This window comes from Lytechinus variegatus, chromosome 1 (assembly GCF_018143015.1).
Source record: "Lytechinus variegatus isolate NC3 chromosome 1, Lvar_3.0, whole genome shotgun sequence".
NCBI classification, from domain to species: Eukaryota; Metazoa; Echinodermata; class Echinoidea; order Temnopleuroida; family Toxopneustidae; genus Lytechinus; species Lytechinus variegatus.
Window position 1 is genome coordinate 33,955,097 of NC_054740.1, and position 16,627 is coordinate 33,971,723.

Here is a 16,627-nt window from a genome sequence, read left to right on the forward strand (position 1 = left end):
TTTTTATTTAGCACAGCTTTTTTTTACTACGTAGCTTGGAGGGTGGCGAATGATCCTCGTTTAATAAATTCAATTATGAAAGAGTATAAATTTTAATACGAAAATTCTAAATCATTTTTAATTGCAATCAAAATAATATTTAAATTCAAAAATTATTTATTATTAAAAAATAAATGTAAAAACTAGTCATTATTAGAGTTAAACAAACATGTTGAAAAAGTATACATTAATTTAAAGAGACAATTCGCGCGGCGGATCAGCTGAAACCGCGCGCCTATTTTGTACATGACATGTGTGTGATCGAAAACACTGCATGCAATCACAACGTCAATAAACAACGTGGATATAATCAGAATAGATACTGTTATAATATAGTTGTATCTATCTGGATTTCATCGGACTATTTGACCGATTTGTGTCCCCTCGTGTCCTGTCGTTTGACTCTTGATGGTGGATTCTCTCATTACTCAAGGAATACCTAAAGATCCATTGCAATTATCTCCCAGAATGCCGAACATCAAAGTCTTCAGCGGGTCGTCGCATCAAGATCTGGCGCAGAAGATCGCCAATCGACTCGGCTATGATCTTGGCAGAGTTGTCACTAAGAAATTCTCAAACCAAGAAACTTGGTAATTTTTGTTTGCTAGTCCATTCTTTAACTGTTATATCAGTGAAGCATTTACTACAGTAATGTAGGGTCTAATAAGTGCAAGTTTGTTGAATTTTGTCATGTTTAATTTAAATTGTTTGTGAAAAATTGGCATTGCAACGGTCACAAAGTTGTCATTCTTGTTGAGTGTTAATTTTGTGGCTTGCCTAATTTTGTTTTCAATTTCATGTTTAACTTGTACTTGTTTTCTTCTCTTTTGTTGTTTTTATTGTTGTTAGTTGTGGGTCCTTTTCACACCTCTCTTTAACTTTCAATACAACCCAACTATATTCATTCAGTTAGTTGCAAAGCAAGTCTCTAATATTGGAGATTATCTCCCACATTGGAGAGAGTCTCCCATATTGGCTGTGCGCCTCTACTGTACAATGAGCTGCAATTTTGGTGAAAAGCTGCCGCAGAGCACACCCGGCGGAGGCCGCGCTACCTGCATTATGCACGCATGACCTTTCCATAGGGCTGCATTCGCACTCAGACGCTGGTGATTCGTTCCAGGACCCCCGTTTTCACAAACATTCGTAGTTCCGAAGCCCGTTCCGAAGACCCTTTTTACAATAAGCCCGCTTCAAGGCCCCCGTTTTTTGTCTCGCCCGCGGCACACCCCCACCACTTTTTGGTCGAGTGACCCCCCGGGGCTTACTCTCCATGGAGCCAGGGATTGTGCGGGCCTAGTAAAGATCCTATGTGTGAGTTTATAGGCTTAGCATTTTTAAGCTTTCGAGTTTCATCCTTGAGAATTCCCTGGAAAAGTTTGAGCCCTAAATCATGTAAATGGGCCAGAACTTTTATGACATATTATACATTACTGATTTCATTTTATACATTTTAAAAAAGATTATTGTGAGAAGATGGAATGTACATGTAACTTACTGATGTTTACGTCGCCATCTTGTCCTCTTTCAGTAGCTACATGTAAGCAACAATAACGCATACAGAGGGCGGCATGCTGAACATCTATATTGGCGATTCCAAGAATCCAAGTAAAAGTGGACATTTTCCAAAAATTTATGTATGCTCCTTCAAATATGTTTGTTCTTACAAATCTGTATCAAAATTTAGAGTCAAACTCATATGGGGATCAAAATGAGTATCAACAATGTTTTTTGTTCATACAAGTACATGTACATGTATGCATCCCATAAACATAGGAGAATCAGGACCATATAAAAAAAAAAAAAATCTTAATTTCAATTTAACAGAGACTTTTTTTTTTAAATAAATTTTCAGTTAGATAATCTCAAGATAATCATTTTATATCAGATTTTTTTTCTCCACAAGAGAAATTCAAAGTACATGTAGCTTCCCAAATTCAAATGTCTTATTTGATACTTCTATATTTAATTGATGTTTTGCAGGTATTGAAATTGGGAAACATTTTTTTTTTACTTGAAAGAACAATGAAAAAGTGATTGTTTTTCCGTCCTTTTTGTGTAATGCGACTGATCGATTTTGGGGACATTATGGTGTCCACAATATACAGCATACAATCTTTCTATATGAAAAGCCTCAGTTGTCAAGATAAATTGACAGTATTAATTTGTCAGAATGACTCACCCCTGTAAAACTGACAGCACCAAGTATTACATGCAGAAAAGACAAAAGTGTAATGCAACTGACCGTGGATTCGCCCGTGTACATGTAATCACAACTATTAAAAAATCAATATCACCTGTTCATATTATACTACATGTACATGTATGTATATCTGAAGAAATGCCCTAAAATGCTTGAACCTGATTTCCTTTAGTATACAGTGGACTGATACATGTTTGAAGTCTGTTTATCAAATTAAAGTGCATCTTCATCTTTCCAGGGCCTGTGTCTGTGTCAAAATTGGTAACCATCATGCTTAAGTTTGAAACTTGTGTTTGAATCCTGGGGGATGGGGGGGGGGAGGCAGTCAATTATGTTGCTATACACATGCCTGACCCCAAAAAAATGTGTTTAAAGGTGTGTTTTTTTCTTCAGTTTTGGACGATGGTCACTCGTTAGAGGTATCAAAAACACAGATTTTCAAAGAAAAGGGTGGTTTTGAAAGACTGGTCAATGGTCAATCGCGGGGTCAAACGTATTTAGGGTGCATGCATGTTTATTTTTCCAAAGCTTTTTTTTAAGACTAGCCAAACGTGTTTAGGGTATGTTTTTTCCCTGGGGTCATATTCTGGCGACAAATTGTTTAGGGGCCAAAATGTGCAATTAAAGCCCGTGAAAAACTTGTTGAGGGGGTTATTTTGCACACACAGAAAAACTCGTTTATGGGGTGTTTGGAAATAATTTGGTCACGCATGTGTACAGCAATACATTTGACTGCCCCCCCCCCAGGATTTGAATGATATTTGTTTATTGGGGAGATTCATATCTACTTTTTCATGAAATATGTTTCCAATTAAGTTTTAATAATTTTCTTTAACTTTTCACCATTTTTACAACATGCAAATTTTAAAGCATGTTGGAACAAATTCCTCCCGAAATGCAATGGTCTTATTAATGCTTGATATTTTTGTTGTGAAAATGTATGTTGATGAATTATATAAATGTAGATATCGGTCATTATTTTCATGCATAAAGTAGAATAAGGAGAACTCAATATTTCCTTCAGTTTTAGAAAAGGTAATTCATCATCCTCCGTCCAAAATGCTTAAATTCTCCGAGAAGATATTTCTCTGAAGAAATATTGACTAAGTGTATTTTTCCAAGCTAAATATTTAAAGAATTTACATGTATCTACACCTTAGTAGGATAAAATGGAGCTAATTTTTGGTCCGTCATGAAAATTGGTGCGTCAGAGAGAATGGCTAATATAATTCACCCCTCCATGAACAAGTTCAAAATTTGTAATAACCTGCAACAAAATACATGCCAGTATGCTGAAGATCACCAAAGATGATAAAATAATGAAACCTATTTTACAAAAAAAGACAAGGCTCCACACTAAATTTTTGTTTTGGTGGCCTGATCTGTCCACCAAAATCATCAACTTCATATTTTTGGTGGCCCACAAAGCAAAAATCTAGTGGCCCTAAAACAATAGAAAACCTTCAATTTATCAAAATTTTGGTAGCCCAACCGGGCCACTATTACTTAGCTTTTACAGAATTTTGGTGGCCTAACACATGTTTGGTTGCCCTTGGCCACTGGTAATGTTGAGCCCTGCAAAAGACATTCAAAATGTAAACATGGTTCAGGTTAATGTTTTATACGCTCAAAATTGGTATAAATGTCGCCCTTGTCTGATGGGTTTTGGCCTGGGTATAGTTGAACATGTATGCATTATCAATTTGTTTTCAATGTGTTTGCTTTGTAGTGTGGAGATCGGAGAGAGTGTGCGTGGCGAAGATGTTTACATCGTGCAGAGCGGGTGTGGTGACATCAATGATAACCTCATGGAGATGCTCATCATGATCAACGCATGCAAGATTGCATCATCATCCCGCGTTACAGCTGTCATCCCTCTCTTTCCTTATGCTAGGCAAGACAAGAAGGATAAGGTAAGTTGTTGCATACTTTAGAACATTTACATGTAAGAACAATGGGGATTCTTAGGAATATCTGAGCACCATTTGTTGACTTAAGGTTTCATAAAATAATGTCAGTTAATTTTGTTTGGCTAAGAATCAAACTGGACACTACAAGTGGTCGAATCGTGCATGTACAGTGGTGCTTGAAAGTTGGTGAACCCCAACAGAAAAATGTACGTGTTTAAGCTGTACCATCTTAATAGATTTGATTATAAAGTCAGGAGATAAAATATTACATGCAGTCAAGATTGTTTCTCTTGGACATAATAGACTTGTAGTGTTGATGTCTAATGTACATGTACAGGTATACACATCCCGGGGGGGCCACTTACATTGACGAGTGGATACCATGCGCGACCCAAAAAACACGTAAAAAGGATGTCTTTTTCATGATAGGGCACGTTACATACGTAACGTGATAAGGTGTCAAAAACACAAAAATAATGAAAAAAGGGTATCTATTTCGCTAGGAAAATTACGTGTTTAGGGTCGAATTTGCAGGGATGATAAAACAAAATTAAATGTTTTATAAAGGATGTCCTTTTTGCCCCAACACTGCGTGTTTAGAGTCCGATTTGCGCAAGGTGTAGAAGGTGGGGTCGTACTAAACCAAATAAGGTAAAGCCGACGACCGAAGGACCCGTAACAATAAAACATTCCTGTACTTGTTTAGGGGTGCATTTCAGGGAATATTTGCCAAGAGTATCGTTTTGTTTCCAATACTTGTTAAGGGTAGGGTTTCACACGCCAATACTTGTTAAGGGGTGCATTTTCAGAATATGGAAATTACGTGTTTAGGGTGCTTTTCGAGACCCCATGGTCGCGCATGGTATCCACTCGTGAATGGAAGTGGCCCCCCCGGGACACACATTCAACACTCTACATGAAGGAGTGCATTTTATGATGGGGTTCACAAACTTTTGAGCACAACTGTAAGTACACTTTATATTGGGAGAAGAAGGTTGTGATTTTGGATACCTTCAAAATCAATACTGTTGGTCAGCATAATTACATGCACTACATCACAACGAATGAACGCAGATAAATGGTACTGCAAGTTTACATTTCCCTACCCCTGCATATGACATTTTTTTCTAAATACAGCTCCAGAACAGGGGTTCTCAATTAGTCATTTTCTTTTTAAAGAGTCACATTTGTTTAATATCAGAAAACTTTACTGTGCCACTATTTATCTATCTTGAAGAAATAATCCCTTTTGCAGCTCACACTGGATGCTAAACCTGGATGGACACACCAAGGAGCTGAAGCTCCTTGGACACACATAGCAACACCCATAGCTCAAATCCAACAAGTCCTGTTTTATCTGACAATTACCATAGAAACGATGCCTCTCAGCCAATCAGAATCAAGGAAAGTTGTCAGATCTAAATTGTGATGAAACGATCCCCTGGGCAGTCTCCCAGCTTTTTATTACCCATATGATGCATTTTAGGTAGTGTCTTATACATGTAACTGTTAAAGTAAATATCGTTCAAATGTAACACAATTTATGGAGGAAAAAAAAGTAAATTGGTTAATTTTATATTTTTTCCCATAGCTCCTTGCATGTGCTACATGTGCTTCCAAGGGTTTCACGCTTTTCTCTATTCCAGAACCCTTCCATTAGAAATATCATAAATTTGTTGTTGATAGAGTTAAAGGTCTATATCAGTGTGAGTCGATAGAGTTAAAGGTCTGTATCAGTGTGAGAAAATAAAACAAGGAAGAAATACTGAATTTAGTTGTTATTAATCAGTCTTTCTAGTTCAATACGCTGCTTATCGGCTATAATCTGTCAATATCTTATAAGCAGCGTATTGAAACAGAAAGACTGATGTTAGTTTTCTTGCTGTTGGATATCATCTACTCAAGACTGCTGACTAGCATACACTCGTACTTCTTATGCACCGTGCAGCTTGGATGATGGTATTCCTAATGTGCTGCTTGGAAGCTAAAGCCTGTCAGTCATTGATTGATAAAGTGTGTTCCACAGTGATTCTAAGACATGCACAGGTCTGACATTAGCATCTTTGTTTGTTTTGAAAGGGGAGATGGCCGGGTAGCTGACTGATGTATGGGGGATGCGGTGGTATACAGATGAATTTCATTTGGAAGTGGGTCAAAATTGATTTGCAGGCCAGTGATAGATCATTGAAGGTGTTGATAACAATATTGGGAGCAACATTTTTTTTATTGTTTATATAAACTAATATTTCAAAGTCATGGCTTTTTATTTTACCCAGTGAGGTGTAATAATGTTAATACTGTAATGAATTCAGTCTCCATACAAAGTCAATTGGCAATTACATACCAAGGATTATTACACCCCCCCCCCCCCCCCCGAAAATGAACCACTTTCAGTGTAATAATTTTTTGCCCTATGCTGTTCCAGAGTCGATGGGGGAATCGTCCAGTTCAAACATGAAACACTGACATAGATTTTTAAGATGCAATTTAGCAGAACCAAGGACAAAAAAAATTTGCAAGCCAGGAAATAAATTACACAGGGTCTCAAAAGAGCTCTGGAAAATGAAATAAAATATACAAAAAAAAGAGCCAAAGAAAAAAAATCCCCATTTAAAATGTACTACATTGTTCATATTACTCATTTACATGTAGGCATAAAGTTATGAAAAGTAGCCCATTTTTGCCTGCTTCATGTATAAATGCCCAAATAATCTCCATCATGATTATACGATGGGACTTTTCCGGTTCGGACATGTATTGTTTACACTCCAAGGTTGACCTTTGCATATATACTTCCGAGGTCAAATTCACAGTTCAGTGATTATGAGGGAAACGATTCTTTTCCAGATTTTCTTTAATACCAGAAGAGACAAGTTTTTAATCATCTGCTTAATTATATTTTCATGCATAATACTCCTTCCCTTGGTATTTTAATTTTATACCCACGTATCAAAAATCAGTTAATGTTCATGTCCTTACGTGTAAGTAATTTACTGTTGATCAAATTGATTTTAAAAAAGTTTCCAGTAAGGTACATGTAGATGATAAACCATTATTTGATGCTGCTCTGACTCTGTATCTGTCATTACTCGATGCTGTTAACAAGTTTTCAATGTGGAGTATGGGGATCAGCACAGTTGCTAATATGATGACAACTTTGTAACGGTTGCCCTTTCCTCCCAAGCATTTGTTTCTATCCCGATGTTTTACAAATGTTCATCAAGGCATATTGTAGGGGTAAATTTTTACCGTACATTATGTCCGTCTTGTAACCATGCTGCTTTAACCCATCTACATGTAGGTGTACATGTAGGTAACTTCAGAGAATAGAAGAATATCATATCAGTGCCTGCTGTGCGTATTTATGACTCTGCAGCAGTTGGCACTCAAACGGTTGTCACAGAAATGTGTTATTGATCTTCATGATTTTTAATGTGTTTTTACATGTCAGCATACATGCATTCTTAGAATATAGTTTATCTGTTTAACCTCAGAGCATGTTACTGTACTTTGTAATTTGAAAAGAGCCACAGAGGTCCTTTGTGATATATGCCACCTTCAACCCAACAATAAGTCACCAGGAAAGGTTCTCTGTAAATAGCCAAAATAGTAATTTGGTCTTCAGAAGAAAGAAAAAGAAAATTGGCTTATCTGAAAGGGTAAATTTATTTCCTTCTATCCTGTCAAAATTTGAAGTTGTAAATATTTTTTGAGACTGCTTAGAAGTTTCAATGAGATTTGTCCATATCTCATGCTTGAGTGAACTGCAGACTTCAAACCTTGTTTTCTCCTTCTTTAAAGCTCTCACTGAATTTCATATTGTATCAGTTGAATTCATCTCAATTCAATCATTGTTTTCTTATAAAAAGATGTTACTGCATAGAAGCCCATAGGCTTAGTACCCAGTACACGACATTGTTCATGTTTTACAGTTTCATACTGAATTACATGTACATTGTAAATAAAGTACAAGTTGTGTGGGTTATTGTTGGATCAATTTTGAAAAGTTATATCCTTATGATGTGCTCGTTCTGTTTCAATTGATATTGGTAGGGGGGGGGGGCATTTCACGTTTTACATTTTGTATTTTCCAATGTACATGTATGCATTATACTGGTGAAGGTTTGGTGGTATGGTATTTACATTGAAGGTTTTGCATATTTTCTGTGTAGGAGGGTGTTTTGTGTATTTACATTACCTGTATGACAGGGCCTTTGTTTATTTTCATCTACCATGCAGTTTTTATTTTTCCTTAAAAATAAGACTTTTCCCTTAACTAAAGAATCATGTCTTTCATCATTTCCGAATCTGGCAAATGAATTCAGTTTTTATACTCTACATAAAGAAAGGTCCATTACATCCTGCATTCTAATAATAGTTTGTGTTTGTATACAGAGTCGTGCACCCATCTCAGCCAAGCTGGTAGCTAACATGTTGTCTGTAGCAGGAGCTGATCACATCATCACAATGGATCTTCATGCATCCCAAATTCAGGTATACTTCATATATATTGTACTATAATCTCTTTAAGTGTGAACTATTTTATTCAGTCTATATATGATTTATATTGAAATATGCATGTACATGTAGGAATCTTTCAAAACATTCGATGGGGGGGGTGGGAGATGGGCTGAAACACTTGAATCTTAAAATGGCTCCTAGGGGCCGTTTCATAAAGCTGTTCTAAAGTTAAGAGCGACTTTAAGAACGACTGGCTATCCTTCCTTTTGCGCTAAACTATCGCCACTGAATAAACCATTTACCATAAGAAAGGATCACTAGTCGTTCTTAAAGTCGCTCTTAACTTACGAACAGCTTTATGAAACACCCATCTGGCCATGTGGAGAAATACATGTAGCCAAAGCAATTTCATTCCATTTGTATATCAGTCAATTTATTTCCATGTGACTAGGTTTTCTTATCAAAGAAAATATAAAATAAGACTCTGTAATCTTTATTTTGATATTTCATAGATTAAAGCAAACTTAAATACATACATTTATTTAATCCATTTTTAAGAATGCAGATTACAGAAGACATTTTAAGTGGGAGTGATTCATAATGTTGACCTACGTATTTATGAAGAACTCTTGATAATGGTGAAAGATTGATGCCAGTGCCCTTGAATCTCTTGTCGTTACAGGCATGCAGTGTACTTGAATCTCTTGTCGATACAGGCATGCAGTGTACTTGAACCTCTTTTTACCATCTGTGTTTACATGTACCTCTTCTATTCATCACTTTCGACCTTAGAGTAAAAAATATTTCCCCATTCACATTTTTGTTAAGATTCATGAGAGACCTGCATGTATCCCCCACTCTCCCCCCCCCACAAAAAAAGTTCTTCATTGCAAGTAGGAAGCTGCTGTAACATGTGCATTTTGCTTCTGCAATATTTGCTATTTGAGAGTAAACGTGTCTGAACTCTAGCAATTGGTACAGATTATATTCTATTTTTTACATGATGATCTCATGAATTTAGAATTTAAGCCTGCTTTCATTATGAAATACATGTACATGTAACTTCCCGAATTCTTCAATTTGTTCTGATCAGGGATTCTTTGATATCCCAGTGGACAATCTGTATGCGGAGCCAGCCGTTCTCAAGTGGATCAAGGAGAACATTCCAGAATGGGGCAACAGCATCATCGTATCACCTGACGCAGGAGGTGCAAAGAGGTGAGAGAAACCAGGAGGAACAGACCCATTAAATACTACTAAAATTATCTGGATCCGGGGGGGGGGGGGGTGGGAAGTGGAAGGGGGTTGGTGTTCTTCCAACTGCCCTTGGGGTACACTCCAGCATCTTCCTGCTTGATACATTCTATTCATCTGTATTTTCTTATCATCTTGTCCCTTCATGGTCTATTGCCCATGAGGCATAGAGCATATTTTTATGTAGTAATGCAGAAGTTGGTTTCTTTATTGGTCTACAACATTAACAAACTCTTAACCATACTCCATAGGCCTACATATGGCTTAAAAGGATCTTGCCATTTTTCTGTTACATAAAAGTTGATATTATGGTAACTATAACATCCCCCTGTTAACTACCATTGTAACATTGCTCAATAGAAAATAAAATGATGATAATAGATGCTTATATAGCGCATAATATTCAACAGAATCTCTATGCGCTTTACAAAGGAGGTAATTAAGTCTAATACAGGTATACTGAGAATCAAATACGTAAATACTAAATGAAAAATTAAAACATGGTAACATACATGATACTTTTCCTAAACGAAATAATCTAACATGAGATCAGGTATGTTTTGTATGTTTTTAAAAGATTTTAACGGGAGGACTTCATGGAAGATGGCATTGGATAAACAAAGTTACTGTAATGGTTATTTATAAGCAACAGTCCAGAATATTGAACTCGCTTTTGAATGTGTGATATATACAGTATATTTCACTGCCCCTTGCAAAATATAATTCTGCTGAACTGAACTTGTCAGCTACAAATGCAAACTTTTTTTTGTTTTTGGGGGGGGGGGTGAGTTTATTGAAAGGAAAGGTTTTTCATTAATTAGGTTGTATTTAAATGCTCACTCCAGTGTTAAGTCAAGTGAAATGTAGCTGGGATATTTTCTAAAAACCAATGTATAGAAATTGTCACTAGACAACATGTTATTTATTGAGGAACATTATCGTAATATCGAATATCTTCCCTTTCTTACAGGGTGACATCCATCGCAGACAGACTCAATGTCGAGTTTGCTCTCATCCACAAAGAGCGTAAGAAGGCTAATGAGGTTGCGTCAATGGTCCTGGTTGGTGATGTCAAGGACAGGGTTGCTATACTGGTTGATGACATGGCTGATACATGCGGTACCATCTGCCATGCTGCTGGAAAGTAAGCCTTTAATTCTTCAACAAATCCAGACTACATTGTAAAGATAAATGCCAGTTGTGGAAAAAAATGAGTTCACACAGAAATCAAATAAAATGGCCACACAAGTGTCTGTATGAATAAACAATGTGTCAAAGGATTTTGGAAGAAATTGTGTACCAATAAGTGCTGAGAACTGAGCAAAGTAAGGATGACATTTTACAAAATTGTCAGGTGTTTTATCCTTTGCAAAAATAATACACAGACATGCATGCTTATCTGTGTTACCGATCTTAATTGTGAGCATATTTTGGTTTAGATTTCACAGAGTTCAGTTTATGTGAAACTGTACCAGATCTACATCTAGGCTAATATGGTGACAATTGCAGCTTTACAGACTTTCACATGAAATCTGTGATTACTGCAATTAGTTTCATTTGTCTTTAAATGTCCTCTTCATATCCAAGATCAGTATTAAAATTGTGGGGTAGGGTCTTTTTCTATTTGAAAATTGTGTGACTTGCATCAATAGCCCAGTTTCTAATTTCATTGTGCCTATGAGCAGAAAAGGGTCAATTGGAGACAAACCTTCATGGTGATTTTAGAAATCATGGACAGTTCAAGCATTTTTTTTTTGACCATTATTCGTATATTCCTTTTAAAATATTCTTTTCTTCACATGCACTGAAGAGCTAGAGAATATTCATAATGTTTTTTTTTTTTTATAGTAGTCCATATAAAAGCCAATATTGCCAAAAGCAGACAATACAGCAGATGATTTCCAAATTGGATCACTGATGTAGTGGTAGTATTCTATGCTATGGCTTTTTTTTATAGAATTTGAATCCCACAGAATTTTATGTTGGGAAAGCTTACCAAACATCTTTTTAAAAAATGGTATTTGGTATTAGTGGTTATCCCAATGAACAATTGGAAAGGTCATTAAAAAAAGCCACTCATTAGTCAACTACAAACTGGCTTCATATTCATTGAAACTGCCTTTACCAGTGGAGTACTATTTAAGTATATTTTAGAGGTGAAAATGATTGAACTATCTTGTAATTTTCTGAGTTCAAATGTGCGTATTTTGGTGAGATTGTTCCAATAGATTAGGGTATGATTACATTTTGCAATAGTCGCACAATTCTACCAAAGAACATGTGTTTGCTAATCTGCTCAGTTATAATTTGCTGGGTTGCTTGCTTCTTTGCAGTACTTCTTGAAACATTTGTTTATTAATATGCATTACTGGTCATGCCTACATTATGCTGTGACACCATTTATCCTCTGATAAACTCATTTATAGATTAAAGGATGCAGGAGCCATCAAGGTCTACGCTATCCTTACCCACGGTATCTTCTCAGGACCTGCAATCAAGAGGATCAACGAAGCTTGCTTTGAGAAGGTCGTCGTCACGAATACCATCCCGCAAGAGGACAAGTGCAAACAGAGCAGTAAAATTGCAGTAAGTGGCTCTGTTAAGGGCAAGTCTCTTTAATGAAGTTTTGATTAACATGCAATATTGCCAAAATCAACACCCACTAGAGCTCTTTGACAGTCATGTCCTTATTCAACTTCAGAGATACCCAATTTATAAACATCATGTACTTGAAATGTTTTTGATGATAATTTCGCTATTCATAAGGTACTTAGGGGTAAGCACTTTCTAAGCACTAAGAAATTATTATTACTCTGGTCATCAGATTCAATCACAAATTTCCGCACACATACATATGCACATCCTACACTCCCTAGGGAGTATTCCAGCCAGTTTCCATGTGAGGTGCTCACAGTGCTGGACATGCTACGAAGACTTTCAAATCCTATTGAGTACCCATTTAGCACCCGGGTGGAAAGTGGCAAGGAGTAGGTTGATGCCATGCCAAAGGGTACTAGGATTCGAATACAACATCCTCGTAACACTTTACCAAGATCCTTCCATATATTTATAAAGTGCTAAAAATGTGCTTGGTGCAATCTATTAATTAGTTGTTGTTAATTTATTTTTACTGAAGGGGTCATTTGATCTTGTTGCATCACTTTGCAGGTCATTATAATTTAAGGCATCTAAACAAGTCCATGTTGCGTCTTTTAGCAGGAGTCATACTAAAGAGGCAATAAGTGTCCTTTGCAGTAGCTTTCCAACATTTCTCATTGTTTTGTCTCTGAGGACACTAAACAGGATTCTTGCATGAATGAGGTGACTCTGACTTACGTCAAAGTGCCTTATTAATTGCATTTAGGAGCATCGGTGAAAGTATAGCTCAAGGATGAAGCCAACACTTGACTGCATAGTTCAGGCAAAAGATCACTGCGGAGATATAGTTTTAATATGACCCAAATAATACGATCTCAGTATTTATGTTTACTGTTTGAGGCAATTCAGATTTTTTTGTAAGTATTCATTATTCCAACACGTCTTTTCAATATTTATAGATATTAATGATTGCATACATGGATTGTAAAAGTAGAAGTAGACTGGTAGCATATGTCATGTCGACATTCTTTCCCATTCTGCCTATCGGTCAATAATTAATTCTATACCTGCAACTTTTACCAATCAGATGTCTAGAAATTTTGCAAGCAGTGTATGACAAATTTATTAACCCATATCCATTTCTCTTTCCCTCAGGTTATTGACATCTCGATGATGCTTGCAGAGGCCATCCGCAGGACGCATAACGGCGAGTCAGTCTCGTATCTCTTCAGCAACGTGCCGTTGTAGTCTACACTGGCGTCTCCATCAGTTTTCTTGTAAATTATAGTTCCAACTTCATCCATCATTTGTACATTGTGTTTTCCATTTTAATGTTCATTTATTTGTCATCGGGTAATGTCTTCTGGTTGTACCTACTTGTAACAAGGTTGTAGCGCACAAAATGCTGAGAGAAATGCCCAACAAAATGGTTCCTTTATCATTGAAGAAAAAATATTTGTGGGCATTCAGTAGAACCTGCGTATATCTTAATAAGGCACATTTCTGTTGTGATATCTTAAACTTCTGATAGTTCTCAGTAATTGACCTGTGTCGTATCTCATTCAAGGTCAAGTCATGGGTTTTACCAAAGTACTTGACTCGAATATACATTTTTATATTTGGAAGACACAGAACTGAAAATTATTTGAATTGCAATATTTCTCTGAGAATTCTCAAAACACCCGTCTTGTAGGAGAACAAACTTTTTTAATTCCAGGTATTGAAATAATATCTAACTTAATGTACAATTATTTGTATATGTAGCTTCCAGTCTTTACATGGTTGTAGATTCACTTTCTTGAATTTGTGGCATTGTTTTCTTTTAACATCTGATTTCACTTGCACGTCTGGTTAGAAGGGATAGACTGTTTGTTGTGTGCATTAGATGTATGATTTCTTAGTCCCCAATTTCTTTATTACACTATAGAGTATTCAGACTGTTTTACGTACAGTACTTTTAAAGAAATTACAACAGTTTGAGAACATTAGTTTATTGTGGCATATACACCTGTTGACATTTGATTTTTTCCTGATTTATTTGACAAATTGATTTAATTCCGATTTCTAGGTATTTTATTGATCCTGTTTTGCTTAGGCAAAATGTATCATAATAGAAACATATCTTCATGCAATGCTTCCAAATTACAAACTTTGAACTTTATGTCAAAATTATTATTATAAAAAATGTCCCCTTTGATACGTTGTATGTACATAGACCTTTGTTTGAAATATGTAAGAAAAGTACTGACAAGGAATTGTTTAGCAAATTGAAATATGTTGGGCAATCCTTTTGAAAATTGCACAAGGGCAAGTCCAGGGTATTCTGGCTCGTGCGTCAAAAACAAATATATTGGATACGACTGCCAAGCTACGGTAGATTTAAAGTGCCATCGACTTCAGGTGGGGAGATGCGTTATCGTTTCAAGTTGACTTTAGAAAAATTATGCCGTCATGGCAAGTTACATTATCACTCTTCTGGATCTTCTGCATCACCATTTCGACACATCTGTTTTTAAGTTAACTTGGCAGCTAATCTCACCATGTTGACATAATAAGGCTATCAAGTCGACTTGACAACACATCTTGCCTCTCATCATTTAGTTTTAAGCTTCCTTCTAAACCTTATTTTTTCTATCATTGTTATTAGAGCAATAACCAAACATGCTGTGACACATTTGCTTTATAATATTCAGAGAACCTTTTATTCTCAATAACATGTGTCTGAAGACTATTGGTGCATTGCAAGATCAAGTGCAGGTCTATTTTCAGTCCCTAAATCGATAATAAGTTTTGAAAACGAAATTGCGATCTATTTGTAATCTGCTTCTTGTAATAAGCAGTGTAATCTGACTTGCTATAGTTCAGATTGATATATCTATTGTGAAATTGCAATAGAATATTTGCAATTGATTGCAAATATTTTCTTGCAACACCCCCTAAGAAGAAGCATACCTTGGACTTGCCCTAAAGAAACCATCACTCAAGTAGAGTACTTCATCAAGGTGCAGTTATGTTTATGTAGTGAGGCACCTCCCCTATCATTGTGAAAATCAGTTGTGCTGTTTTTACAATATGTATAGGTAGCTCAAGGTATGGTATGGTTTCTATTGAAACATTCTAGGTTTATGGCTGTTGAGTCCTTTTGCTGTTGTAATTATGAATAACTGATTTGTCTCCTCTTAGTAAAAAATATTCCTCATATTTACACTTCTGGATGTTTCACAAAGATTTCACTGTTGGAGTCACACTTCAGTTTCATTTATAAAGCATCATCCCATTGGTCAGATCAGGCGTATGGGACACACACTACTCTGTATCTACCAATCAGATTGCATGCTAAATAACATGTTCGCAATGAGGTTTACGCATGGCTCAGTCACACTGAAATCTTTGTGAAACTCCCCCTGGGCCCTGTCTCACAAAGAGTTATGATTGATCCGAGCAATCACAACTATGGACGGCCAGCAACGTCAACATCTATTATGCATGTTTGTTCAAAATATTTTATAACTATGATGTATATTCATACATTCATTGTTTTATTGAAAAGTCAGTGTGCTTCTCTTTGGTTACAAGGGACATTGTGCAAATTTCCTGAAGAAAAAATCATGACACTGATGGATTTCCATAGAGTTACTATTGATTGGATTAGTTGTAACTCTTTGTAAGATGTGGCCCTGATTTGATTTATGTTTAATGTCTTAGAGTAAAGTACAATGTTTCTCCATGTGACCAATAGGCTGTACGGGGGTTGTTACAGAGTTATTTAGACTTAAATGTTGTGCTTTGACATGTAACATGATTGATAGATTAGCCAATAGTGCAGTACTGGGAGCATAAGTTTAAATGTGATGATTTAATATGTATAAAGAAGACCAAAATAGCTTTTCCAGAAATACCACCCCCTCCTCCATATATTTTATTTAACAGATGGACTGGTTTAACAAATTATTCAAATTATGTAGGTTTTATTCAAGGGTTATTATTGGCAAGATATTCCATCTACATGGACTACAATGCTTGAACACATATATTCATACACCATTTGTTGCCATGTTAGGCAACCCCAGACTAGGTTTTAGTTTATCAAGAATAATCTTACTTCACTAGTATGCAAATAATATAATTGTTTTTCAACCAACAAAAGATTTAGTGTACATGT

The 16,627-nt window shown here is 36.1% G+C and overlaps 1 protein-coding gene across 1 annotated transcript; it reads left to right on the forward strand.

The window, feature by feature from the left end:
- Nucleotides 1-288: 288 nt before the first annotated feature.
- Nucleotides 289-14,755, forward strand: LOC121412092 (ribose-phosphate pyrophosphokinase 2). The gene is made up of 7 exons (XM_041605004.1): nucleotides 289-629; nucleotides 3,972-4,155; nucleotides 8,548-8,646; nucleotides 9,707-9,831; nucleotides 10,838-11,011; nucleotides 12,294-12,453; nucleotides 13,621-14,755. Exons 1-7 carry the CDS (start codon nucleotides 448-450, stop codon nucleotides 13,711-13,713), a joined length of 1,017 nt encoding a protein of 338 aa, XP_041460938.1. The 5' UTR covers nucleotides 289-447; the 3' UTR covers nucleotides 13,714-14,755.
- Nucleotides 14,756-16,627: the final 1,872 nt, after the last annotated feature.